This window comes from Clarias gariepinus, chromosome 10 (genome assembly GCF_024256425.1).
Source record: "Clarias gariepinus isolate MV-2021 ecotype Netherlands chromosome 10, CGAR_prim_01v2, whole genome shotgun sequence".
Lineage (NCBI taxonomy): Eukaryota > Metazoa > Chordata > Actinopteri > Siluriformes > Clariidae > Clarias > Clarias gariepinus.
Window position 1 is genome coordinate 30,638,328 of NC_071109.1, and position 27,772 is coordinate 30,666,099.

The 27,772-nt window shown below is 38.8% G+C and overlaps 1 protein-coding gene across 1 annotated transcript; it reads left to right on the plus strand.

Moving 5' to 3' along the window:
- The first annotated feature begins 242 nt into the window (after positions 1–242).
- On the plus strand, positions 243–27,772 carry LOC128531246 (probable polypeptide N-acetylgalactosaminyltransferase 8). The gene is made up of 11 exons (XM_053505024.1): positions 243–483; positions 15,677–15,953; positions 19,306–19,472; positions 19,753–19,939; positions 20,828–21,025; positions 22,359–22,473; positions 22,554–22,739; positions 23,021–23,158; positions 26,963–27,055; positions 27,154–27,321; positions 27,461–27,772. Exons 1-11 carry the CDS (start codon positions 318–320, stop codon positions 27,578–27,580), a joined length of 1,815 nt encoding a protein of 604 aa, XP_053360999.1. The 5' UTR covers positions 243–317; the 3' UTR covers positions 27,581–27,772.

Here is a 27,772-nt window from a genome sequence, read left to right on the forward strand (position 1 = left end):
ATTAAAAGGAGTGAACATATAATAATACAGGTGAAATCAGGTTTGACTTCTGCTTGGTTGGATTGAAAACCTGCACATCCAACCCTTTCTGAAAGAAAACTTTCCCCCTTTGCTGCAGTGGTTTGACACCTTTACAGTATACTTGGCGCCTTTATTTAATAACGCTGTTTGATTTACAAACAGTGAAATCATTTAACAGCTCAAACGAACTGCTTTAAAGACCTGCAATTAGAATTGTGTATTTGATCAGAGGAGCAACATCCATCATTATTAGGCAACGTCTTGTTAAGAGAAGTTCTAAAGTTCTAAATCTAAAGATGAGGCTCCTAAAGTTGACTCTGGCTAGAATTGTTATCTGTGCCACTCTGGGTCTTTTCTTGATTACTTATGTAACAAAGTGGAAGATATCAAACAACAACAAGACCGACAAAATCGGTGCACTGGAGAAAGAACATGACAAGGAACAAGCTGTTGAAAAACTCTGTGAGTATTCCAGTTATGGATGTGCTGCTTAATCTGTTTCTGTAAGAAATAAAAATATAGATATTTCCAACTGCATCAGAAAAAATATTACATTTTACTAATTTGCTATAATCTAATAATATGCACTATATGGTAAATAGTTTCTGGGGCACCTGGCAATCACATTCACTTCCCATGTTAGATTTAGTCCTGTCAATGCTTTTACAATAATAACCTCCGCTCGTAAACTTGGAAGGCTTTTCATTTTGAAGTACTGCTTTAGTTATATATATAGTTATATATAGAGTTTATAACTACTACTACTATTAATTTAAATAAATTATTAAATTTAAATCTGAAAAAACAATTTTGAGCTCATATACTATAATAATAATAATAACTATTATTATTATTGTTATTAATTATTATTATTATAAATCTTATCTGAATGAGCATGATGAGAATAAGCATGATCACTTAAATGCTTAGTCAAATCGAATTATAAAAAACCCATTACAGCAAAACTCATGGCTCGAATCTTATTAAAATCAAATAAAAAAATTTTTTTTTTACATAGACAGTCATACACAGTACGATATGCAGGAAATGCCTGGACGACTGCCCGTGACCTTAAAATAATAGACTACTATTAGGAAATAAATATGAAAAGGAAAATAAAAGTAAATTTAATGTTAGGCTATGTTTAACAGTCAAAGTAAGAGCATGCAACATGCACAATTTAAATAGAACTTCAGGGAATGGGAGTTAACAGCTCTGTAACCCCCCAAAGAAACATTAACCATGGAGGATACAATTTATTAGAGAGAATAAAGAATGGACTGTGGAGCATCAGGGTAAGCGATGCACCCATCATGATTACTGCCTACCATACAAGCCTGTGGGGCAACGTTATGATCTGTCATTGCAATGTTATGACACTACCATAGCCATAATCTAAATGTTCCAATGACACAACTGGTCACAACTGATGAGAAACTGAAATAAAGCATTTTTCATTTCTCAACCAAATTTTAGTAGTTTCAGCAATCTGCTTATGTCATGCACACTCAATCGGCGACCGGCACTAGGACCCGGAAGTAAAGCGGTCGCGAACCAGGAAGTAGAAGAGGAGTAAACAAACCACGATTCAACGCTCAGTCATTGAGTTTCGCCCATGTCGGTTCTGGCTGTCCATTTACCGATTCGTGAGTACTCACTTTCTTGGGTTTTGCTTTCTGATATTGAGTGTGTGTTTATAGGACGCGGGTTAAATTTGTGTTTTTCCCTTGCTCCCCTTTTGTGAGAGTCCTTAAACTAAATCGCATGGTTATCCTGCCTACTCTCTTTCTTCCGCGTTTGGGTTTACCATCCACGCTACATTGGGCTAATCACTAAAGCTATGTCGTCTGGTCTCCGAGGTTAGTTCATCCTGACAGAATGACTGAGCCAAACGCAGTGAACCCAGCAGATTATGCGCATCTCTGCGACGTGGTTGACCAGCATGCCAAGCTAATCAATAAGCTAACCGAAGAGATCGCTAATCTGCGCCAGAGCGTCCAAGATGTTGCGGCCTTGCGGCGCGAGGTTGCGGAGCTCAGGCAGGAGAACGCCTCCAAATCTCCACCACTACCAACACCACCACCTCTCGCCTTACTGTGCAGGTAATCCTCCAATTTGGCCACAAACGGGTCAGAAGTGCGGCGTTCATCGACTCCGGTGCCGTCGGCAACTTCATTGACTCAACTTATGCCAGAGAAATGGGGGTCAAAATCGAGGTGTTATTTCAGCCAGTGTAAATCACTTCTGTCAACAGCCGGCCCTTGTCATCCAGCCCCATCACCCACCAGACCCTACCCATTACGCTCATCATTAACCAACACCATGAACCAATTCAATTTCATCTCACACCCATCTCCTCACCTCCCATCATCCTCGGACACCCCTGGCTGCTGCAGCATGACCCTCTCATTTCATGGACCAAAAATCTAATCCTCCAGTGGGGGCCGACCTGCACTGAACTTTGCCTACGGGCCCAAGTTGGGACGTGTTTCACAGAGTCGACTATCGGGGGTTGAATAAGATCACCATTAAGGAACCGACATCTGTTGCCCCTCATCAACTCATTCCTGGACGCCCTCTCTGGTGCCACCGCGTTTACAAAGTTGGACCTCCAGAGCGCCTACAACTTGATGCGCATCAGAGAGGGCGATAAGTGGAAAACGGCCTTCATCACTCCCACTGGACATTACGAGAGCCTGTTCACCCCCTTTTGACTCTGTAACGCACCCTCGACCTTTCAACAATTCATCAATGATGTCCTGAGAGACATGCCAGGCCAATGGGTGTTCGTCTACTTAGACGACATTCTTATATACTCCCACACCATCGAAGAACATATCCAGCACGTCCGGGCTGTTCTCAAGGGATTGCTCGGTTACCAACTGTACTGCAAGTTGAAAAAATGTGTCTTTCACCAGTACTCCACCACGTTCCTTGGTTTTGTCATCTCGTCCCAGGGTGTGACCATGGACCCGCAAAAACTGGAAGCTGTTCGTCATTGGCCCCTACCCAGGACTCTCAAACAGCTTCAACAGTTTCTTGGTTTTGCGAACTTTTATCGTCGGTTTATCCGGGGCTACAGTACAGTTGCAGCACCACTGACCAGTCTGACCAGGCCCTTCTCTCGTCCCTTCCAACTTACTCCTGTTGCCATCTTTGCATTTCAAGAATTTGCCACTGCTTCACCACTGCCCCCATTCTTCTTCACCCAGATGCCAACCAACCGTTCGTTGTGGAGGTGGACGTGTCAGATGTGGGCGCTGGCACTGTTCTCTCCCAGCGAGGTCCAGACCAGAAGCTTCACCCCTGTGGCTTTTTCTCCAAGAAATTTGACCCCACTCAGCAGTGATACGGGGTAGGGGACCGCGAGCTGTTGGACATAAAGTGGGCCTTGGAGGAATGCCGTCACTGGCTCCAGGGTGCCAGTGAGCCATTCATGGTCTGGACAGATCATCGGAGCCTCATCACCACCTGAAATCTTAAACAACTTAATCCACAACAGGCACGGTGGGCATTGTTTTTCGAACAGTTCGACTTCCATCTGTCATACTGCCCGGGGTCCAAGAACACCAAGGCTGATGCCCTATCCCGTCAACAAGTAGGTGAGGTGCCCCGGGCGGGCTCTGTGCCTGTCATCCCCACCTAACGAATCATCGCACCCCTCCACTGGGACATAGAGACGAGGGTTCGCCAGGCACAGGCTGCGAAGGCTGGGCTGGCCGGTGCGCTGCCTGGACGACTCTATGTGCCCCAACATCTGAGATAAGAAGTTCTCCAGTGGGACCACTCCTCGCTCGTCTCAGACAGGGGGCCCCAGTTCACCGCCCAGTTCTGGAAGGCCTTCTGCCATCTGATCAATTCCACCTGCAGTCTGTCCTCCGGTTATCACTCCTAGACTAATGGTCAGACGAACGAACGAACCAACAACTGGAGCGCGACCTGAGGTGTTTTGTTTCGGATCGCCAGCGCTCCTGGGCCTGCTACCTCAAATGGGCCGAGCTGTCTCACAACCTCCATGTCTCCTCGGCCACCAACCTAAGTCCATTTGAGGCTTCAACCTAAGTATATTTGAGGCAAACCTCGCCATCCAATGTGCCAATACCACTTACATCGCCCAGCATCACCATCGACACCCTCCGGGACACTTGTACCAAGCAGGTGACAAGGTATTGCTTTCCACCAAAAATCTCCATCTTCACACACAGTCACGCAAACTATCTCCCAGGTTCATTGGCCCATACCGCATCACCCATCGAATAAATCCTGTCACCTACCGGCTCCAGCTGCCTGTGGCGCTCCGGATCCGTCCAGTTTTCCACACCTCCCAACTGAAACACTTCACCACCTGTCCAATGAATTCACCCACCCCTCTGCTCCTCCTCCCCGGTGGTCCCGCCTACACTGTGCGCCGGATCCTCGACTCACGCCCTCGGGGCAGGGGCACAGTACCTGGTCGATTGGGAAGGCTACGGTCTTGGATCCCGGCCCAGGTCATTTTCAACCCTGAATTAATCCGAGACTACCGTCGTCGGGTATCCTCCACCCCAGAACCGTCAGGAGCCGGTCCTGGACAGGGGGGTACTGTCATGCACACTCAATCGACGACCGGCACTAGGACCCGGAAGTCAAGCGGTCGCGAACCAGGAAGTATAAGAGGAGTAAACAAACCACAATTCAACGTTTAGTCATTGAGTTTCGCCCATGTCGGTTCTGGCTGTCCGTCTATCGACTCGTGAGTACTCACTTTCTTGGGTTTTGCTTTCTGATATCAAGTGTGTGTTTATAGGACGCGGGTAAAATTTGTGTTTTTCCCTTGCTCCCCTTTTGTGAGAGTCCTTAAACTAAATTGCGTGGTTATCCTGCCTACTCGCTTTCTTCCGCGTTTGGGTTCACCATCAACGCTACATTGGGCTAATCGCTAAAGATAAGTCGTCTGGTCTCCGAGGTTAGTTCAGCCTGACATCTTAGTTGTTTTCTTTGCTTGATGCAGGACAATAATTTGACCCTTCTAAAACAGAGTAATATCTTTGCCATGACCCCAAGATATGTCTTCTGAAAAAAATGCAAACATACTGACTACATCAGTTACGGATAACAAAGCCAGCTAAACCACATTGTAAAGTGTTACCGTGTTCTTCACACACTTCTCACTTCCTGGTGCCATATCTTTTCCAGGTATGCATACATGCATAAATTAATGATCTGCAAATAAGTATCTATCTACATTCATATCACTGAGTTGTTAATTTATAATTCAAGTAATAATTTTTAAGGGAACTGATCAGTCATTACATAAAATACAAATACAAATATCCACGCACAATACATTTGTAAACTTCTGACTGAGTATATATTCACACATGTCCACTTGTAAATTCCTGTCTATAGAAAATAGCAATCTGCACATTATGTTCATATCTATCTGTACATGCCTACTTGTAAGTTCCTGTCCATAGAAAATATCAACCTGTATATTATGTTCATATCTATTTGCAAATTCCTGACTATAGTTAATAGCAACTTGTATATATTGTTTATCCATTGTATATTTATAATTATAGTTACTAGCAATCTGTATATTATGCTCACAAATATCATTCTGTAATAGTTACCCATAGCTTCTCCCTTAGAACTTAGAACTTATACTTTTATCCTGCACTTTCTGCTAATTGCACTTCTGGTTAGACCTAAACTGCATTGCGTTACCTTGTACTTGTACATGTGTAATGACAATAAAGTTGAATCTAATCTAATCTGATCTGATCGGATCTAATCTGATCTAATCTAATCTAATCTAATCTAATCTAATCTAATCTAAAACAACTAAAAATCGAAGTGAAAAGCATTCAGTACCTCATCACAGTAGATGAGGTATAAGGTGTGAGATATACTGTATTAGGTTCATTATATCAAAAAATCAGATTAGCTGATGACCAGAAAGTACTGAATGACCAGGTTTTTTCTTTCAATTAATTTTTTCTTGCCTGATGCTACAGGCATGTTCCTAGATGACAATCCTAGGAGAAATAAGTTATATTTGAAATTAGTTTGTTAGGCCCAAGTGTTCCCACTACAAAACAAGTCTCTTTATCATTCACATCTTTGCTCTTTACACTCTCCTTTACAGTAACAATGTATTGTAGGCTGTATTAAGAAAAATATTTTTACATTTCTCTTTTTTTCTCTTTCTTTCTTATACATTTTTTTAATCTGTACACTATAATGAAAAGGGGGCAAAGCTTCTTCAGAAAGGGCCTGTGTGTTCATTTGAAACAAGCACAACCCACGCCTGATACACCATTTAAAGGCAAGAACAGCTAAAACAGGTAGAATCAGGTGAAGGTTGTGTTTGATTGAAATGAGTGTGCCTCCATGGCTATTTTTTTTTTTTTTTTTTTATTAATTATGTGATGAAGTGGAGGATATCAAACAACGACAAGACCGACAAAAGCGGTGCACTGTAGAAAGAGGAACAAGGAACAAGGAACAAACTGTTAAAAAAACTACAATTTAAACATAATAACTAAAGTAGTTAAGCTTCATCAAATACCACAGTAGTTTAAATAGGCTGAAATAAGTGTCATTAACTAAAGAAGCCAAAAAATATTATTGCATGCAGGGGAAGAATGGGATAAAGGCTATATTTAACCATACTTAATTTATTTCCACTTGATCTGTCTGTCTGTCTGTCTACAGATTTGTCCCTAAAAGATATTCTAAAACACTTAAAGACAAACAGAGAATTACATATACGTACATTTGCCAGTATCAACAAATATGATCATAAAGTAAATAAGTAAATTAATAAATTACTTTATTAACTCAATTTAGTCCAATGCAGTCTTGCAATTTTTATAGTCTCAGAATAAAACAGAGAAATCCTAACACTGAAGAGCATTTTATTCACCAGATGGCGCAGTAACCTAAAGTCTAGAACTATTTTGTGTTAGGTTATGGAAAGCATTACTTCTTTACTTTTTTTTTTTCATGATAATTTAAAGTCTTAAAGCTCAATAAAATAATAAAATCCGTAAAATATACAGTATAATGAGTGCAATCCTGTACAAACAATAACGCTGCTACCGTATTTTTTTATGGTAAATTTCTGGCTTTTTTACCGTAAAATTTACGGTTAATTTTTTACAGAGCATATATTTTTATGATTTTTAAACTTTATTAACAAAGGTTTAGTAAAATATAAACTGATGCTTTAGTATATTAGTAACAAATACCTTACTCTACTCTAAGAGTTTATATGTTACATCCATAACTTTTTTAAATTTTACTGCAATAGACCATATTTTCATATGTTTTTAACTGTTAAGTTTAAGGTCCTGCTTTGTAAAACTAATTACAGTTTTTCACTGTAAATTCTACGGTTATCCCAAGTTTTGTGAAATACGGTTTTATTCTGGAGCATCTTTTTACGGTATTTTACCGTTAAATTTACAGACATTTTTTACGGGAAAACTCCAAACTAGCCTAATGATGCCAACCAAGTACTGACAGAAATATTCAGATTGAAAGTAATTCGTCTGTATACATACTGGGTGAATGGTATAGTAGTAGTATAGTAATTTGATTAACTGTAGTACCATAAAGTTCTGCCAAATACAAATAATTAATTGAAGACAAAGACAGGAACACTTATAAAATCTCGATGAATAAACCCGAAGACTTGTAAGTGTTGGAAAGTCTGTCATCAATGTCGTCTTCTTAAGAGTTCAACCAACAAGTCTTTGTAACTTTGTTTTCAATAAAGTTTATGACTCCAACCAATGTCTTTTCATGTCTTTTTCAATTAACAAGTCTTTGTCATTCATCGTTAGTCTCTATAGCCATTGTTGTTAAAAAAAAAGTTACAATGAAAAAGTCTTCTTCAAACAACAAGTCCTTGTAACTATTTGTTTTAAATCAGGAAGTCTTTAAGTCTTGTTGTGTCTTTGTCTTCAAGCAACAAAACAAACAAAGTCTTATTAAGTCAAGTTCAGTCAATGGGCTGGGCTGGCAAAGGCTGAAGACGAGAAAGCCCGAGGATTCTTGGCAATTTCCTCCATTTTTCCTCCGAGTCTCTGGGCCACTCCAAATTTAATTAAATAAAGAAGAGAATTTAGCGAAGCTGGCACCCAGGACATACGACTCACAAGACTGGTGTTTGTGGCTCTTTTTATACGTAGGTGGCTGATGGCCCTAGCCAGATGACTGATTATGTATTAACCGAAGTGGAGAGTTAAGGGCCCCGCCCCTCCCCTGTGCGCAGTGGAGCTGGCCATGGTGCCAAATACACTTCGTGTTTTAAACAAAAGACTTATTGATAGGAGAAGACTTGAAATTAAAAATACTTTTTAATGGATTAAAAAGCCTTTCTAAGGCTTACAAAGTTTTTAAAAGTCTTTGGATTAGATCATCAAGTTTTTTCAGAAAACAAAGGGTTACAAAGACCACTTGATTAAAACCAAAGACTTTTTTTAGTATGTGCGTGGGAATTGTAAAGTGTTACTGCGTTCTTCACAAAGTGCTTTAATATGCAATTTCTTGATAAGTTATAAACACTCACGTTGTCGAGTGATCTGGGTCTTTGCACATCAACTTCTGCTTCAAACTTCAACTTTTTAACTCTTGTGTTTGACAACTCAATTTGTTGGCGATCCTATAAATCCCCTAGGAGGAGTGTATCAAATTCCAATGCGTGCGTTTTGCAAATGTCCCCAAATAACTGACTTCCTGTTTAAGTTGAGCCCACGACACAGCAGAGTATACAAAAAATGCGAAAGTGTGTACCGGGTTTCATGTGCAAACATGCAAGTGTGTATGAGCTATGCAGCAAAATCTCCATTTTGGCTTCACATACATACACACAAATTGGAAATCCACATGATGCATGGGAAAACATGATTTACCATTTACCTTTACAATATATCTATTTTTCTAGTTACCTAGATATATATTAAGCCAAATCTGGTAGTCTATTTAAAGGCAAGAACAAGAAGTATTTCACTGCAAATCATATTGTGTATGTGACAAATAAAATTTGAATTTGAATTTAAATTAAGTTATGCAGGTGGAATGAGGTTTGGCTTCTGCTTGTTGGAATGAAAACCTGTACACACAGACTAGCACTTTCTGAATTTCCCCTGTGCTGCACCTTTATACGTTACACCTTTATTTAAAAATGCTGTTTGATTTACAAACAGAGGAATCATTTAACAGTTCAAACAATCTGGTTCAAACACCTGCAATTAGAAGCTGTATTTGATTAGAGAAGCAGCACCCATCATTTTTAGGCAACGTCTTGTTAAGAGAAAGTCTAAAGATGAGGCTCCTAAGGTTGACTAGAATTGTAATCTGTGCCGGTCTGGGATTTTTCTTGATTACTTATGTGACAAAGTGGAGGATATCAAACAATGACAAGACCGACAAAATCAATGCACTGGAGAAAGAACATGACAAGGAACAAGCTGTTGAAAAACTCTGTGAGTATTCCAGTTATGGGTGTGCTGCTCAATCTGTTTACATGTTACTAATTTGCTACACTTTAATAATATGCACTATATGGTCAATAGTTTGTGGACACCTGGCCATCTCATCCACAATATAGTATATGTGCTTGTTGAATTTCCTATTTCAGATTTAGTCCTGTCAATGCTTTCATAATAACCTTTAATATTATTAGCTATATAGTCTGGATTAATAAATTGGAGCAAAAAAAAAAAAAAAAAAAAAAACTTAAGTCATTACTGATCTTTTTAATTATTGTTTTACATTTTTTTGTATTATTTTATCTTTTTTTTTTACAGTAATTATGAAACTAAAATTAGTATTAGTAATTTTTATTAGTAATGTGCGTATGTTGCATGTGTGTGTGTTGCACCTGGACATTAATAGTTACAAACGGGCAGTTGGTTCTAGTGCATATTTTGACATATAATCCGTCTGGCTGCCAGGTGCTGGAAACCTTTTTGGGCAACATAAATAATGCTGCATACAATAAAGCAAGTTAGCAGTGAGCAAAAAAATGTAACATACGGGTATTAAATGGTAAAACATCTTCGTCCTCCAGCAATTTGCTGCCTGGCCAAACAAAAAGTCACCACCTGGGTTTAACTAAGCAAATAGGGAAGATCATTCAGTAAATATGGTTTAGCTCGAAACAAATTACAGTAAATCCTGACTGATGCAATGAGAAGGTTCTCGTTTCTTAAACAACCATGTCAGAAGATGTTCCTACTGTATATTTCAAAGATGTTCCTCTGTTATGGAAGGGGTTATTAGAGTTTTTTTGTTGTTGTTGCAGTTGCAGGTAGTTTATGTTTATTATTCTTGAAATGAAATTGTGTAATACTTCATGCATGTTTGTGTTTTATCAGAAATTTTTTCAGTAAATGTTCTTTGTTGATAATGATATTGTTGTTATTGCTGCTGCTTTGGCCGCTCCTGGCAAAGGGTCGCCACAGCAGACCATCTGATCCGGGAACAAGCCAGGTACAGGGTTGTTGTTTTTTTCTTGTCCTTATTTTTTACATCAGATGTAACCCTACCATTTTATTTAGAGTTGGGACTGGCACTGCATCCAGTGGCTGGAAGTCGAACCCAGTCAATCCACAGGGCAGGTGAAAAACATGACTATACTTGGGTGACTTTACATCACCATCATTAGTTCATGCCCAGTGAGAACAATTACCCAATACAGTTGTATTAAATAATGAGTAATTGTAATAAGTTATGTGTAACAGGTATCTGTGCAACCATATTTTACTTTATGAATCATAATACAGTTTTTCTCGATTGCTTAAACACATTTGCCCACTCTGACATCACATTTTCAAAACAGTTAACACACAGGATAAAACTTAAGGTCAATGGTCAAAATGACTCATTTTGTTAGCAAAATGCTCTAACACTCACAAAACATTAAAAACATGCAACATCAGCAAATATTTCCATCAAACACCAAAACTTGTAGTCAAATTAATTTATTCTTTGAATCAATCATTACACGATGGATAACAAAATTCAGCCATCAATATGCAATATAATACTTTACAAACTCAAATGGATACTGAAAAAAAAAACTACCAAAGAAAACTTATGGGTGGAAATACCTTTAGAAAAAAGAAGAAAATATATATATAAATTATTTTTCACATTTAGTCCATTCGTTCTTGCCGATTATGCCACAGGTTCTCATCAACATCGCATTGAATGTTTTCCCTTGCAATTCACCGAGGGAAATACCTTCTTGCATGGCGTATCCATCCCTGGCAGTCCTCTGCACCTATTGCCAGGCAACCAGCATTCATTGCCTCCAGGAGGGGCATCTGCTCATATGGCCGGTGATCATACACCTTCCACCTCCAAGCAGAGAAGAACTCCTCGATTGGGTTCAGAAAAGGCGAGTATGCAGGCAGGAATTGCATCATAATACGAGGCTGTGCTGCAAACCATTCGTTCACAAGGCGAGAGTGGTGGAAAGCCACATTGTCCCAAATTATGACATACAAAGTCATGCCAGGCCTCAACAGCCCTCTCTCTTCGGGTGGAATCAGTATTTCTTTCAATGCATCAAGAAATGTGATGAGGTGTTTTGTATTGTATGGGCCAATAGTTGGTATCTGGCAAAAGACCCCATCATTGGAGATGGCAGCACACATGGTGATATTGGTACCCCTCTGACCTGGCACTGTGACAGTGGCCCTCTGCCCGATGATGTTCCTCCCGCGTCTCCTCACTTTACAGAGGTTGAAGCCGGCTTCATCCACAAAAATGAATTTGTGATGTGTCCCTTCTGCTTCAAACTCCATTGTTCTCTAAGAAAAAAAGCAAATTTTAAATTTACAGGTTGCAGTAAAGCTGAACTACACAGTGGTATGCATTACAGTAACACTGTGAATTACCTGTTCTCATTCCGAAAAAGCCTTACAATAGATGCCACAGTGCTCCAACCCAGAATGGGCTGGACCCTTTGTCCAGCCTCTCTAAAGGACAAGCCATGATTGATGACATGGTCAATAATTGTTGCCCGAATTTCATTTGGAACTTGAGCTCGATTTTGTCCTCTTGCTGCTGCAGCTCCTCCACCACGCATACGAACTCCTCTTCCTCGGGCCCCTCTGCCATGGCCTCTTACTCTCCTTTCGTGCCTATGGCCTCTTTGATCCATGCTTGCAAATAGCAATACAGAGGTGGCATCTTTTGTAGAGGGATGAGGATTGATTGCTGATTGAAGAGTTGTGCAAACAAGTTTCACACAGATGCATTGGATATTTATAATTATGCAAGTACTTTCTATCAGCTGTTAATAGTTGTTTTCCTTTTGTTCAACACAGTGAATCCAATGGAGTTTGGGATCTTTCAATGAGATCTGTGGTAACTGTTTTGACAAAGGGTGTAAAAAATGTGTGTAACAAATGAAAAAGTGTTAAGGCATTTGAAAGAGAAGACTTCTCCTGTGCTAAGAATGTGATGATGAAGATCAAGCGAATCCCAGTTTCACTTAGCGTGTCTTAGCAAATGAGAAAAACTGAATAATAATAATAATAATAATAATAATAATAATAATAAATATAGTTGCAAGCAACGATGAGTGGGCCCAAGCACCCTGTGCCATCGCCACCCGGGCATAGAGGGCACATGCATTTAAAAGAGTAGTGGAATCCCACTACAATTATGACATAATTTTAGAAAAAAGGGAATTTTATGTTTAGACCTCCAAAAAGCATCATACTATGATGTAACTTAATGTGATGTCTGTGAACGTCATGTCACTCTGTTTGTGTGTGTGTGTGTGTGTGTGTGTGTGTGTGTGTGAGACGTGTGGGTGTGTCAGCCTGTGTGTGATTGTGTGTGTGTGAGAGAGAAAGAAGTGAGTGTGTGAGTGTTAACATTTGTAATGTGTGTGTGTGTGTGTGTGTGTGTGTGTGTGTGAGTGAGTAAAAAATGTGTGTGTGTGTGAGTGTTAACATTTGTGATGGGTACGTGTGTTCAATAGGCCGCAGATGCTGGAAAATAAGCATCACACTATGATGTCACTCAATGTGATGTCACTCAATATGATGTCAGTAATTTATTAACCACTTTTAGCGTAAGTTTAAACCATCGTCACGGCTGACCCATTCTTACAGCGCAAATGATTCTAATAATAATATCTAATGCTGCAATTAACTTTTTTTTAAGATTACCAGTAACAGGAAACAATACACCATTATTAATACCATGATATGACTCATACTCAGCTGTTAATGAATTTCTTACTTTTACTATTAAACATAGATGTGAGTTCAACTGATGACCGATGATTCTTCCATTATCTTCATTCCTGATGTTTTTTCTTACCACATTTCCTTCTCAGAGATGATGGTCCAGCACTATCAATTTCAGTAGTTTCTTCAATCTTTATAGTTGTTTTCTTTGCTTAATGCAGGACAATAATTTCATCCTTCTGAAACAGAGTAATATCTTTGCCATGACCCCATATTTGCAATCTTGCATCCTCAATGTCTTGAGATCACATAAGCCCAGTTTAATGGCGATCGTATAAATCCCCTAGGAGGGGTGTATCTAATTCCAATGATTGCATTTTACAAAGGACCCACAATAACTTACTTCCAGTTGAGAAGAACCTATGGCATGTGATGAGAAATTTGTTCAGCTCAATGAGATTTAAAGGTTTACCAGGTTTCGTGTGTATAAGCTATGCAGCAAAATTTAATTTAAGGGACCCGGGCGTGGCTCTCTTGTATCCTAATGCAGCAGATTCTAACCGGTCTTCCAACCTGAGTTTTTGAGCATGGTAAGACCCCCAAAAAGTCCTTAGAGCCCTTTATACACTATGACAACATAGGGCTGATGTCATAGTGCTTGGGTTCTAATTTAAAGTCAAAAGCATTTAGTATCCCATCACAACAGATCAAGGTGTGAGATATATTAAGTATGGCCAAGCTGAAGAATCTGTGTGATTTTAACCGGGTCACTGCTGTCGGGGTCTTGTGGAGTCCATGCCTTAATGGATCAGAGCTCTTGTTGATGGCGCAAAGGAGACCAGCTGGTGTTTTTAATCTATGTCTGATCAGTGTACGTGTCAGATCATAAGGTGTGTTCCCCATACAAAATAAGAAGAAGTCTTTGGCAACCTTCCCTTTACCATACCAATGCACCACCCTTTACAGGAATGATGTACTGTACCACTGTAGAATATATTGATGTACAGTAACAATGTAGAATATGTTTAAAAAGCTGTCCACACCTGATGCTCTATTAAAAGGGTAAGGACAGGTCATTAAACAGGTGGAATCGGGTGTATATTTTGCTTGATTGAAATGAAAACCTGCACGTACACACACTGGCCCTTTCTGGAGGTTTGTATGGAAGTACAGTATAACAATATCAAAGTTTCCCAAAGCAAAATATCATGTTGAATTACCGGAACTGAACAAAAACTTAGTTTTGCAATAAAAATGTTGGAACTTTTCCGCATTGCAATTTGATCTGAAATGAAAAACATCCTTAAAGCATTTATGATGCTTAATATTTCGGCTTTGATTTATTGTTGTTGTATATTCCAAATAAAAAAAAGGAATTTAAGCATTTAAATTCAACACAAAAATATTGAACTTTAAAATATTGATTCCTGAGAATTGGCACACGTTAAAGTAGACTGTGGATCGGACCACAGCAATCAGCAATCCATTGCTCTTCCTGTGATATCCCGGATGTGAAGATCTGAATTGTTCATACCTGAATTTTATGATCTGATATATTTGTCGACCTAAATTTGTGAGGTTGAAAAATAATGAAGATGGTATCTTTAACAGTTGAAAATAATTTTTAACACAATTGAGTAAGGTCAATAATTTTGCATTGAATTGTAAATGCTTAAATTACATTTTAATCTGAAATATACAACCACAATAAACTGCAGTGCCAAAATCTTTTATTTATTTATTTATTTTTTATTTACCATGAACCATGATTCCTCCAGGGAATTTAGACACTGTTATACTTCCATAGATTTGAGCATAGATCTCTTCACTATAGTTTACACCTTAAAAAAATAAAATAAGAAGAAAAAAAAAAGAAATGTAAAATTTTTAGCTTTAAATGCCGCCTACTGTACTGTACGGCAAACTCGCTAGTCTTTACTGAAGAAAAAGTGTCACCTGTGTTATGATACCTGAACATCTGTAATTATAAATGTTGTTTCATTTACAAACAAAGGTGACATTTACTGTAAGTATTTAACCAAACTGCTTTAAACACCTGCAATTAGAAGGTGTATTTTATCAGATAAGTAACACCTATCATTATAAGGCAACATATTTTTATGAGAGTGGCTTCTCAAGGCTCTGAAATGCATACATTAGGGTTGTGAGAGTTTAATAAGGCTGCTATTGTTATTGTAATGTGTAATAAAACCCTGAATGATTCCTTTTCCCTCTCTCTCTTGCTTGTTGACTCTCTCGCCGAGTAGTTGTACGATTGTGCGTTGCACCAGATCTACACTGGCCCTTAACTCTACACACCATACAACCCAGTGCCTTCCCAAGACCAGTTAGAAAATGGGAAGATTGTGACAAAATTCCATGTGCCTTTTAGATTGTTTATTAAGATGAATAAACTTTCATATCATGTTTCATTAACCTCAGTTGTTTATTTGCAGATGACATGTTTAAGACTTTCCAAGAAAAGCAAAATCAAATGCAGAAGATGATAGAGAAGTTGCATGAAAACAGAGAAGAAAAGAAAACGGAGCTGAAAAAAGGAGAAGATCATTCCCTGCTTTTTCCAGACTCTTTTCTGTTTAAATCCTGGGGTAGAAATCTTTCCCATGATGAGCAGCGTGAGGCGCAGAATTCCTATAAACGTTATGGATACAATGCCTACCTGAGCGACCGGCTCCCAATTGACCGACCTCTACCAGACACCCGTGATCCCAGGTAATGTGGACATTTAAAAAAAAAAAAAAAAACTTAAACAATAAAGATAAAGCAGGTGGTACACATGAATCGAAACCTACATTCGAACTAGCAAATCACAAGTCACTCATGTTGCTTCTAATTCATCTCTTATGGGGATGTAGTGGCTACTTAAATGGGAAATAATTCTGCTAGGTGTTCATGTCAAAGTGGGACTTAAACTTTTCCACATTTTATAACTTTACAACAGGAATGTAGATGTATTTCATTGGGATTTTATGTGACAGACCAACACAAAGTGGCACAAATTGTTAATTGGAAATAAAATCCTAAATGGTTAAAAAACTTTTTTTTTTTTTTTTTTACAAATAAATATCAGAAAAGTGCTGGAATGCATTGTCGTAGGCCCCCCAGAGCCAATACTTTGTACAACCAGCTTTTACTTCAATTACAGCTGCAGGTCTTTTGGAGTATATCTATACCAGCTTTGCACATCTGGAGATTAAACTCCTTGCTCATTCTTCTTTGCAAAATAACTCGAGCTCAGTCTGCTTGGATGCAGAGCATCTGTAAACAGCAATTTACAAGTCTTGCCACAGATTCTCAATTGGATTTAGGTCTTGACTGTGACTGGGTTATTCTAACACATAAATATACAGTACAGTAATTTGATCTAAACCATTCCATTATAGCTCTGACAGTATGTTTAGTGTCACTGTCCTGATGAAAGGTGAACCTTCACTCCCATTTTCAAGTCTTTTGTAGACTTTAACAAATTTTCTTCAGTATATCAATTATATATCAAATAACAATACATCATTATGTGCATAGTAAAATGCAGGAAGAGTTTTAACTCTAAATGTTGTTTCATTTTCGAACACAGGTGACATTTACTGTAATTATCCAACCAAACTTGAAGCACCTGCAATTAGAAGATGTATTTTATCAGATAAAAAACACCCATTATTATAAGGCAATGTCTTTTCATGAGATTGTTTTTTCAAGACTCTAAAATGCATGCGGTAGGGTTATCAGAGTTTAATAATGCTGCTGTTGTTATTGTAATGTGCAGGAAACCGTGAATGGTTCCTTTTCTCTCTCTTTTGCTTGTTGACTCACTCGGTGAGTTGTTGTACGATTGTGTGTTGCACCAGATCTCCACTGTTGGGTCCTTGGCAAGGGCCTTAACCCTACACACCATACAATCCAGTGCCATCCCAAGCCCGGTTAGAAAATGGGAGGGTTGGACAAAAGGGCACCTGGTACCCCTAGATTTTGCATGGCAAATGATCCCATTGGGTGACCACTAAGATAAAAGGGACAAAGCCTTTAGAAGAAAAAGATTTAATAAAATTCCATGTGCCTTTTAGATTGTTTATTAGAATGAATGATATTCTTTCATATCTTGTTTCATTAACCCCAGTTGTTCATTTGCTGATGAGATGTTGATATACTGTATCAATCAACTCTAAACAGCTTTCGTGTCCCTACTGAAGGAAAGCATCCATGGATCACGGAGAGAATGGTGTGTTCAGGGTGCTGTGCAGTGTTAGTTGCATTTATGACAAAAAGTTCAATTTTGGTCTCATCTAGATCATCCGGGACACCTTCTTCCACATGTTTGCTGTGTCCCCCACATGGCTTGTCGCAAACTGCAAACAGAACGTCTTGTGAATTTCTCCCAACAACAGCTTTCTTCTTGCCACTTTTCTGTAAAGGCCAGATTTGTGGAGGGCATGACTACTAGTTGTTCTGTGGGCAGATTCTCCCACCTGAGCTGTGTATGATCTGTGGGACACCAGTAGAGTGTCAGCGCTGAACAAATGTTGATCTTTTCTAGATGTCAGCAACCCTTTGACATGCCATGCCGCTTCCACCCCATATTTACATTGATAAACTAAACATGGAATGTATGTCTATTTTGCCTCTGCAAATATAAAAACTGTAGGACTGTTGTAGGCAAACTGAACAATATGCTCTCAGTTTCAGTAAACACTTTTTCCTGGTCTGCTTATACAGATTTATTCACAAAGCTTCTTAGAATTCTTTTAGAGAGCTCCTTTAACTTAAAAAGTCCTAGCTGGGAGTCCTAAACTAAAAGTGATTTAGGAAACTTCTCAGAGCAACTCTGAGTAAGGAAAGTACAAAAACCTTTATGTTAGTGAGGAGGTGTGGTTGACCCTAGCCAGAGTAAGGTTTCAGCGCGGGACAGATGTTGATCTTTTCCATGTCAGCAAACCATTGAAATGCCATGCCATGCCGCTTCCACCCCATTTACATTGATAAATTAAACATGAAATGAATGTCTATTTTGCTTATGCAAATATAAAAAAATTGTAGGACTGTTAAAGGCGAACTAAACAATATGCTCTCAGTTTCAGTAAACACTTTTTCCTGGTCTGCTTTTACAGTTCTATGTCTATCAGAGAGAAAGGAATACACCATTGACGGGGTCCCATTTATTATATGTATAGCACGCAAACTGTTTTTGTCAGTATTAAAAAAATTATACTACTGTGATTGGTTGATAAAAATAACCTCTTAAAAAGCATTTTTTTTTTGTGAAAATATGAGAATATAAGATAATAGAACAGACAGTGAAATCATAATGTTTGTATATTAAGTAATTGTGTAATCATGACTACAGGCTACTTTATGCGACGTTTCTGTTATAGGCTAAAATTCTTAAAGATAATTAAACAGCCAAATGTATACTATATTTAACTTCTTGCAGTTATGTATCATAATGACTTTACTACTTTTAATCCATTTCAGATTGTTGGGAGCAAAATGGTTCAGCTTTTACTAATTTACATGATTACAGGCCAATCTATTTGAGTTGCACTTGTGTATGGTATTTAGCCAACAATCCAAGAGAGATGGAAGGAAGTAAAACCAAAAAAACAAATTGGACAGTAAAGCAGTGTTTACTTTTAGCTTTACGTTTAGTGTTTGGAGAATATATCTTCTTTCCGCCATTTTGTCCTTCGCAATAGAAACTCTTAAGCGTCTTAAAAGTCCTCCTCTCTACTTTTAACCGTTTTTACCTTAGTAGCTGTTTTTAGGACTAAGATATTTTGTGAATAATTTTTATCTTTACTAAGATTCAGTCCTAAATTTAAGGGGAAATTCTAAGAAAATGTCATAATTAAGAATTTCATGACTAGGAGCAACTTTTAGGCCTAAAAAGCTTTGTGAATACGGGCCCAGGACTCCTGCAAACCCTGCGCAGGATAAGCGGTATATACTGTAGAAGATAAGCCGGTGTATAGAAATTATCTACATTACCAAAGCACAGTATATGGAATAATCAGAGCTTCTATTATCTTTATTTTCCTCATGTAGCCATGTTTCTGTTTGTTTTATTATTCAGGTGTGCTACGAAGGTGTATCCGGAGCAGCTCCCATCACTCAGCGTGGTTCTGATTTTCTTGAATGAGGCTCTGTCGATCTTAAAGAGGGCCATACACAGCATCATACACAGAACGCCTGCTCATCTGCTCAAGGAGATCATACTGGTGGATGATCACAGCACTAACGGTTTGTTAAACCTGATCATCAGTTAGAGTCACAGCAGGTTTAAACCTGAATTTGTTGTGAGTAGTTGTAACAGTAGCTCCACTATGCAACATTGTTTATAATTTTTCTATTGTGGCACACCATGTGTTTAATGTATCACCTAAAATAAATGTGGAAATGACTTAAAATGAGTTAACGATCGTAATTTTGAGTGAAATTAGACTGAATTATCTGAACATTTGTGATCCAGACACTAAGCACACTTTGCTAATGCCTTAATTATTATGCTACTTTTGCACAGAGGACCTGAAAGAGAGTCTTGACTTCTACGTTGCCACCACACAGAAGCAGCATCCTCAGCTGAAAATTGTCCGAGTGAGACACGATCGACAAATGGGCCTCGCACAAGCTCGTGTCTCTGGTTGGCGCGCCGCTACTGGTGATGTTGTGGCTATTTTGGATGCACATATAGAGGTCCATGTGATGTGGTGAGTATGAAAACAACTCAATTTGTGTAAAATACACTGCTTGGCAAATAATAATTACCTTTTTAAAAGGTTCAAATTATTAGCCTGCGTTAAGCAATTACTGGAATTGAGTTAAGACCTGTTTAACACATTAGTGAAATTTCATTGGGGTTACTGGGCAGCATTAGTGAAAATGGCAGGGGTGCAACAGGAAGGGTTTTTGGACTGTGGGAGCTCTAGTCATCGCTATCTTGGCGAAAGCTAACTTCGCCTAAACCCCTGGTTAATACGTAGATAAATGGGTGTAATGAACATAGCCTGACTCTGCTAAATGCTAAAATGCTAAAGTGTCTAAGATTCATTTAGATGTTAATGTTACTTTGCATTTGATTGAAATCCGTCACCCATAACCCACGTATCGTTCCATGTCAAGTTCCATATTTTATGTGGTAATTTATATCACAGTACAATGATTTCAGGTAGCTGGTTAGATTAAGTGATGCACAGCAGACAGCTAGCGATTTGACACCTGCAATGCAGCTGGTGTTATGGTGTAAACTTGTTTGTTTCTTTTGTGAAGTTGAGCATTCTAACATGGTGGTATTACCACCAGTGGGGAACTTTTAGAGCTGCCTCCTAGTAGTCATTCAAGAAACTGTATGTTTTGACACTTGCACTTTGCAGTCATTTTCCGGAGTGAGAGATTTCCCCTTGTGTAAAGCCTATGCCAAAACTGAATATATGGATCACATGGTGTTAATGACCTTCTGCAGCCCTTGAACCGTAGCTCTTAAACCACCATTACTAGAGAATTCCATTGTACAAAGAAAGCTTGTAACAATACCTTACACTTTGGACAAAAACAGAAACTTATCTATTGTATATATTATTATGCATTAATGTCCCCAGGGCAGAGCCAATGCTGGCACGGATCAAGGCAGACAGAACAGTCGTCGTCTCTCCTGTGTTTGACCGAGTCAATTATTACGACCTTGAAGTGGTTCGATACGCTCCTGCTGCTCATGCCTTTGACTGGGCGCTGTGGTGTATGTACGAGGGTTTTGATGCTGAGTGGTACAAACTGAATGATCCTTCAAGTCCTGGAAAGTAAGTAGACTGGCATTGAACCGAAGATGCTTAACAATTTTATATATATATATATATATATATATATAATTACAATTAGATATATATACTGTATATATATCCCCCCAATGTTACAGATGTTACAGTATAGACATAAGTAGACGTATCACTAATGAAAGTACTGAATACTTAAAAGCTACACTAACATCTATTAAACTCTAAATTATTAAAAGATATCAGATAATACTAAATATAATAACTTTCATATCGTTAATTTATGCAAAAAAACATTGCAAATAGTGTAAACAGTCATCAAAATGAACATTCTGGTAAATGTTGTTTTCTTATCAAAACACGATAGAATTAACTATGTATTTGGTTGAGGAATTGTGTGGATTTTTTAAAGATCGAAAGAAATGAATATTCATCTGCAGATTGTTAGTTAACAAGCAACAGTCCGCATGTGTGCTAGCATGCTAATAACTCAAACAATGGTAACTAGCTTAAATAATAATAGCTAACTGTCAATAATAACAACCTAGATTAACAAAATGTAGCATATTACAGAGAGATATGTGTATATAAATGCATATTTATGGTTTAAAAATGGTTCTTTTTTTATTATTAATCTTTTGATTATATAAAGCATCATACCAAATTCTTGTGAATGAGCACATAATACCCTGGGCAATAGGTTGAAAAAATATGAGGGGTGATCAAGTCAAACCGAGACTTTTGTGCAGAACACAGTTATGAGAGTAAAAACTCCCTTTATCTCTCTATATAATCACTTGCTACAGTAATGCACTTATACCAGCGTTTCACTAGTACTTGGATACCATCAGGGTTCATGGTTTTCTCAGTACGCCGGTTTAATGATCAAAGTGCATGAACCATGTCTGAAACGCTGGCCTCCTAGGAATTCCTTTAACTGCCCAAACATGTGGAAATGGTTTGGAGTGAGGTCAGGACTGTACAGGAGATGTGGCAATAACTCATAATAAAATAATAATATTAACAAAATAATAAAAGGTTCAGGCTTTCCACTCCCTGAATGTTCACAGGAGCGATCTGTTGGGATCTTCATTCATAGTTTGATGGTCTTCTTTAAAACGTTTACACCTTTCAAATGCTTTAATGCGGCTAATAGTCTCATTATTGCACTGTGCTTATTGTCTTCTGTAAATATTGATCAGTTCTATCCCTCCATTCACCAGAACTTTCATCAGGCCCCTCACAGATGCACTATTTTGTCAGAACACACTTTGACCAATCAGAATTAAGGGTTCATAAATGCTTTAGTATAAAGACCATATTTGTGAAAATTGTCTGAAACATCTTCCTTCCCCTCAAGATCTCCGTCTGTTATGGGAATCCTGGTTGCCGACAGAGCTTTTCTAGGTGAGATTGGCAGCCTGGATGGAGACATGAAGGTTTATGGTGGAGAAAATGTAGAGCTAGGTATCCGGGTAAGATTTGTAAAGCTTAGCATTGTCGTTACATGTTTAATTCCATTTTAAAGCAAAAGCTGACCTGGGTTTGTCTTCAGGTATGGACGTGTGGTGGGAGCATCGAGATAGTGCCGTGCTCCAAGATCGCTCACATAGAGAGAGCCCACAAGCCGTACATGCCTGACCTGAGCATAGCCATGAAGAGGAACGCACTGCGGGTGGCTGACATCTGGATGGATGAGTACAAGCATCATGTTAACATAGCCTGGAACCTTCCCCTTAAAGTGAGTGCATACACTCGGGTACAAACAAGTACATTGCAGAAATGCAAGGACTGAACATTGACATTGTGAAGCACTTTTCTAAAATGGTTGTTTTTTAAATGTGCTATATAAATAAACTAAACTAACTAAACTAATGAATCCCAGACGAAACTGGATATATAAGATATAAGAGTTTTAGAAAGAGTTCTTTGGTCTAAACCTGTGATTTCAATCAGAAAGCAAAAAATATATATATGTTATGCTACAGTAAATACAGTGATGTCTTTTTTCCTTTTTTACAGGGTCATGGCATTGATATCGGGGACACGTCAGAAAGAAAAAAACTCAGAGAGAAACTAGGGTGTAAACCATTCAGGTGGTACGTGGAGAACGTTTATCCTAAACTAGACAGCTGGACCAACCTGTTGGCCTATGGAGGAGTAAGTCTTCACTTTCTAGTATAACGTCCTCTGACTTTCAACTGTTTTTACTTGCTTTTACTTACTTTTACAGTAAACTTAATGTGTAAATATTTGTATGAACACTAAAAGAGTCAACACCATAAGACATAAACTAAAAATGTTTCCCAATGTGTCCCTGAATGAAGGGAGGCTCAAAATCAAAAGTACCAGTCAGTATCTGGTGTGGCCACCAGCTGCTTGAAGTACTGCAGTGCATCTCCTCCTCATGGACTGCCTATTGCGGACAGTCTGAGCACTGATGGAGGGATTGTGTGTTCCTGGTGTGACTCGGGCAGTTGTTGTGGCCATCCTGTACCTGTCACGCAGGTGTGATATTCGGATATACCGATCCTGTGCAGGTGTTGTTACACGTGGTCTTCCACTGCGAGGATGATCAGCCGTCCTTCCTGTCTCCCTGTAGCGCCGTCTTAGGCGTCTCACAGTGCGGACATGGCGATTTATCGCCCTAGCCACATCAGCAGTCCTCATGCCTCCCTGCAGCATGCCTAATGCACGTTCACGCAGATGAGCAGGGACCCTGGGCATCTTTCTTTGGGTGTTTTTCACAGTCGGTAGACAAGTCTCTTTAGTGTCCTGCGTTTTTAGAACTGTGACCTTAAATGCTCACTTTCTGTAAGCTGTTAAGGTCTTAACAACCATTCCACAGGTGCATGTTAATTAATTGATTATGGTTAATTGACCATAATTAATTGCTTTAACAAATTCAATTTCAAGTAGAAAGGAGAAATGTCTTGATGAATAGTACCACAAACTTATTTTTCTTATTTTTCTATTTTTCACCATATTTCTGCTCTTTTTCCTACTCCACTTAGTCTACAGTATGTCATTTTACTGGCATTAAGTGAATGATAACATGCAAAGTAACTCTAATTTCCTAATGGTTGATATGTGAATACATTTGGTAAGCATCCAAAACTGATTCACTAACAGGTTCTATATTGAACCTTTATATGAGAAACATGGCAGTGACAAAGGAAACGGTTTGCAATTTCCTGGTTTTCTGTATACAGTAAATCGGTCATGAAGTGTCATCTGATTTTTAATTAAGTCACAGATGTAAACAAATGCAATATCTCTAAGCTGATAAACCACATAGTCATGATCTTTTATGTCTTTCTTGAACACACACATCAAACAAACAAAGTGATGGTGTAACTTGACATCTCCAGGTCAAGACCTTGTGATATCCATGGACAACAACCAAATCACTCCCTCAACCACTGCCCGCAATCTTGGGGTAACCGTGGACAATCATCTGTCATTTTCCCCACACATCGCTAACCTTACTCGCTCTTGTCGATTTCTTCTTTACAATATCAGAAGAATTCGCCCATTTCTTTCTTCACAGGCTACTCAGGTGCTTGTTCAGTCCCTCGTTAATTTAAGACTGGACTACTGTGCCTTTGTCCACGATTCGTCCTCTGCAACTGATCCAGAATGCAGCAGCACGACTCGTTTTTAACCTTCCCAAGTTTTCCCACACCACCCCACTCCTCCGCTCCCTGCACTGGCTTCCTGTAGCTGCCCGCATCAAATTCAAAACACTGATGCTTGCCTACAAAGCTAAAAATGGCCCAGCACCCACTTACCTCTCTGCGCTAATTACACCACGAACTGCACCACGTTCCCTCCGATCCTCCAGCACTGCTCGCCTCATCCCACCATCTCTCAGGGATCGAGGGCGGCATTCATCCAGGCTCTTTTCTGTTCTGGCACCTAGGTGGTGGAATGAACTTCCTCTAGATGTCCGTACATCAGAGACTTTGACTATCTTTAAACGACGACTCAAGACGCATCTGTTTCTCCAGTACTTGGACTAAACCCCCCCAACCCCCCCCCCCCCCCCCCGAAAAAAAAAACAAAAAAAAAAACTCAGATGTGTTGGACTAATGGTACTTAGTTATTAACCTAGTTAACCCAGTGTAAGTATGTATCCAATGTTGTAAACATTAAAGCACTTTTTGTAAGTCGCTCTGGATAAAAGCGTCTGCCAAATGCCTAAATGTAAATGTAATTTTTTTTGGGGGGGGGAGGGAGGGGGGGGGCTTCTGATGTCACCAAACACTCCAACAGTGTCAGTGTGCATTTTACATTTACATTTACATTTGGACATTTGGCAGACGCTCTTATCCAGAGCGACTTACATTTGTTTAATCTCATTACACATCTGAGCAGTTGAGGGTTAAGGGTCTTGCTCAAGGGCCCAACAGTGGCAACTTGGTGGTTGTGGGGTTTGAACCTGGGATCTTACGAACCATAGTCCAATGCCTTATCCACTGAGCTACCCCTGACCCCTGTGCAATTCAAACACATTCTGGCTGTAATGGAGCGGACAGCACAACCCCCTGGATCTGAACCCTATTGAGTTGTTGTGAAGTGGTAAATTAATTCCCAAGTTTATCAAGGCATCATACATGATAATGTCAGGCTGACTATCTGCAAGCTGAATCCCAGAAGAAGCTGGGTAATGCAGCAGGACATGGACCCGAAACAACGAAACAATTCTACAACAGAATGGCACAGGCACAAAATCTGCCTTTTGGAGAGGCCCAGAGGACATGCTGTGGAATGACCTCAGGAGGTCCGTTCACACCAAACATCCTAAGAATATCGCTGAGTTTAGGTGAGGTTGTGTCCTTACACTTCTGTAAAGGAAGAAATTATCCAAAATTCCTCCTGAACATTGTGCAGGCCCAATTCCACAGTTACTGTACAGAAAGCACTTTCTTGAGGTTATTGCTGCCAATGGTGTTACAGTACAACCAATTATTAAAACACTGTTTCACTTACTTTTCCACCATCACATTGTATGTTTAATAGCTGTGTTCACTTAAGGCATAAACGATCATAACTGTTTGTTTTATCTTTAAAAACCATGTTTTTGTTAATATTTGTGAGTAAAAATATTTCATGACCAATTTATGTTTATGCAGGAAACCATGAAATAAAAAAGGCTTACTTTTTCATGCCACTGTAAATATTTTTTACTGTACATGTTTATGCAAATATAGTACAGGTAGTCTCTGACTTGGAAATGAGTTCCAAGTCCAACAAAGTGAATCTTATACGCCTTTGACATGTGTCATACAGTATTTGACCAAAAACCGTAACCACGTCTAAGGAAATGATGTCAAATGTAACAGTGTTGTCTCTGCACCTTTAAATCACAAGGGGGAATCCCAGACACTATTTTGTCTCAGAGCTGTTTTTCACTGTATTGGACTATGAACTCTGTTTTGTTAAGGATTTTTAACATTAAAAGTGTGGGGCTGACCCGCACCCCATCTATACGCACACACATACTTGGCAGGGAGAACAAAAAAAAAACTATTTAAATAAGACTTTATTTACATGTTTTCTTAAGGCAAAGTCTATGAAATTAAACCTTTTTTATATTGAATATGAAATGTTCGTTGAATAAGGCTGTAGTGTGTTTATTTTAAAGGATGTACTGCAAGTATGCAAATCTGGTCAAATATTGACATGAAGAAAGTTTCTTTATGATTTGTCACTAAGATGTAGAGACATGATGGTTACGGATGATTGAAGGAATTAAGACTAAAGCTTTATTTATTTATGGGGCGTCTGACTTGCTGCTTTTTAAACATTACAAACTTCTCTGTCATTGAGATGTATTGAAGAATAGTTTCTGATTCAAATACAATTTTTTTAAATCAACCAAGTCTAAATATTTGAATGATTTACATATATAACATCTTTTCCCATTGTTTAAAATTCATCCTCATATTTTCCTCCATAAAGATGACAAATCTAGATGCACAGCTCTGCTTGGACCAAGGTCCTGTACCAGGTCATATTCCTGTAGCCTATGGATGCCACTATTACGGTCCTCAGGTGGGTTTGTGTAACGAGACCTAAATTCATCACCTGTCACTCTGCGCACACATCCACACACAATATACAAGGACTTATCTCTTTGTTTGCTTTTACAGAATACCTTTTACAGAGAAAGTGGTGAGTTGTACGTTGGTGGGATCAAATCTCACAAATACAATGACAACAGGTGTCTGGCGGATTCCGGCACAGGGGAGGTTCCTGGTTTGTATGCGTGCAAAGAGGCCTTGAAGAACAATATGGGCATTTACTGGGACTTTAAACAGGTCTGAAAGTAAAAATAACTTTAATCAAAAACCAATTAGATCATAAAAATGATAACGAATAATCTAATCAAAAGACTTGTTTGGATAGAAACAACAGCACATTTAGGATAAATACTTATCATGGCTGTGTTGTCTACAGGGTGGTGAACTGCGCAACCGAAAGACAAACAGATGTGTGGAAATACACCATCACACACTTGTTATAAAGGAGTGCTCAGGACAGCGATGGGAGATTCAAAATGTTATTAAACCTTTCTGAAAGACTTGCATTTACTGCCAGTTTCTGTAAGACTGTAACAGGTTGAACAGGATGTATAACATAGGTTGTTCGATATGATAAAAAGTTACCTCATGTTTTTATAAATGACCTATTTACTGTTTAAAATGTCTGTACAACAAAAATCCAGTTTCTTAATTTGTCATGTTTTTATTAAATGTTGTAGATTGTTCA

Coding starts and splice junctions, on each gene's coding strand:
- LOC128531246 (XM_053505024.1), top strand. CDS start 318: ATGAGGCTCCTAAAGTTGACTCTGGCTAGAATTGTTATCTGTGCCACT. Junction 22,474..22,553: donor ATGTAGAGCTAGGTATCCGG/GTAAGATTTGTA, acceptor GTTTGTCTTCAG/GTATGGACGTGTGGTGGGAG. Junction 27,056..27,153: donor GCCACTATTACGGTCCTCAG/GTGGGTTTGTGT, acceptor TTGCTTTTACAG/AATACCTTTTACAGAGAAAG.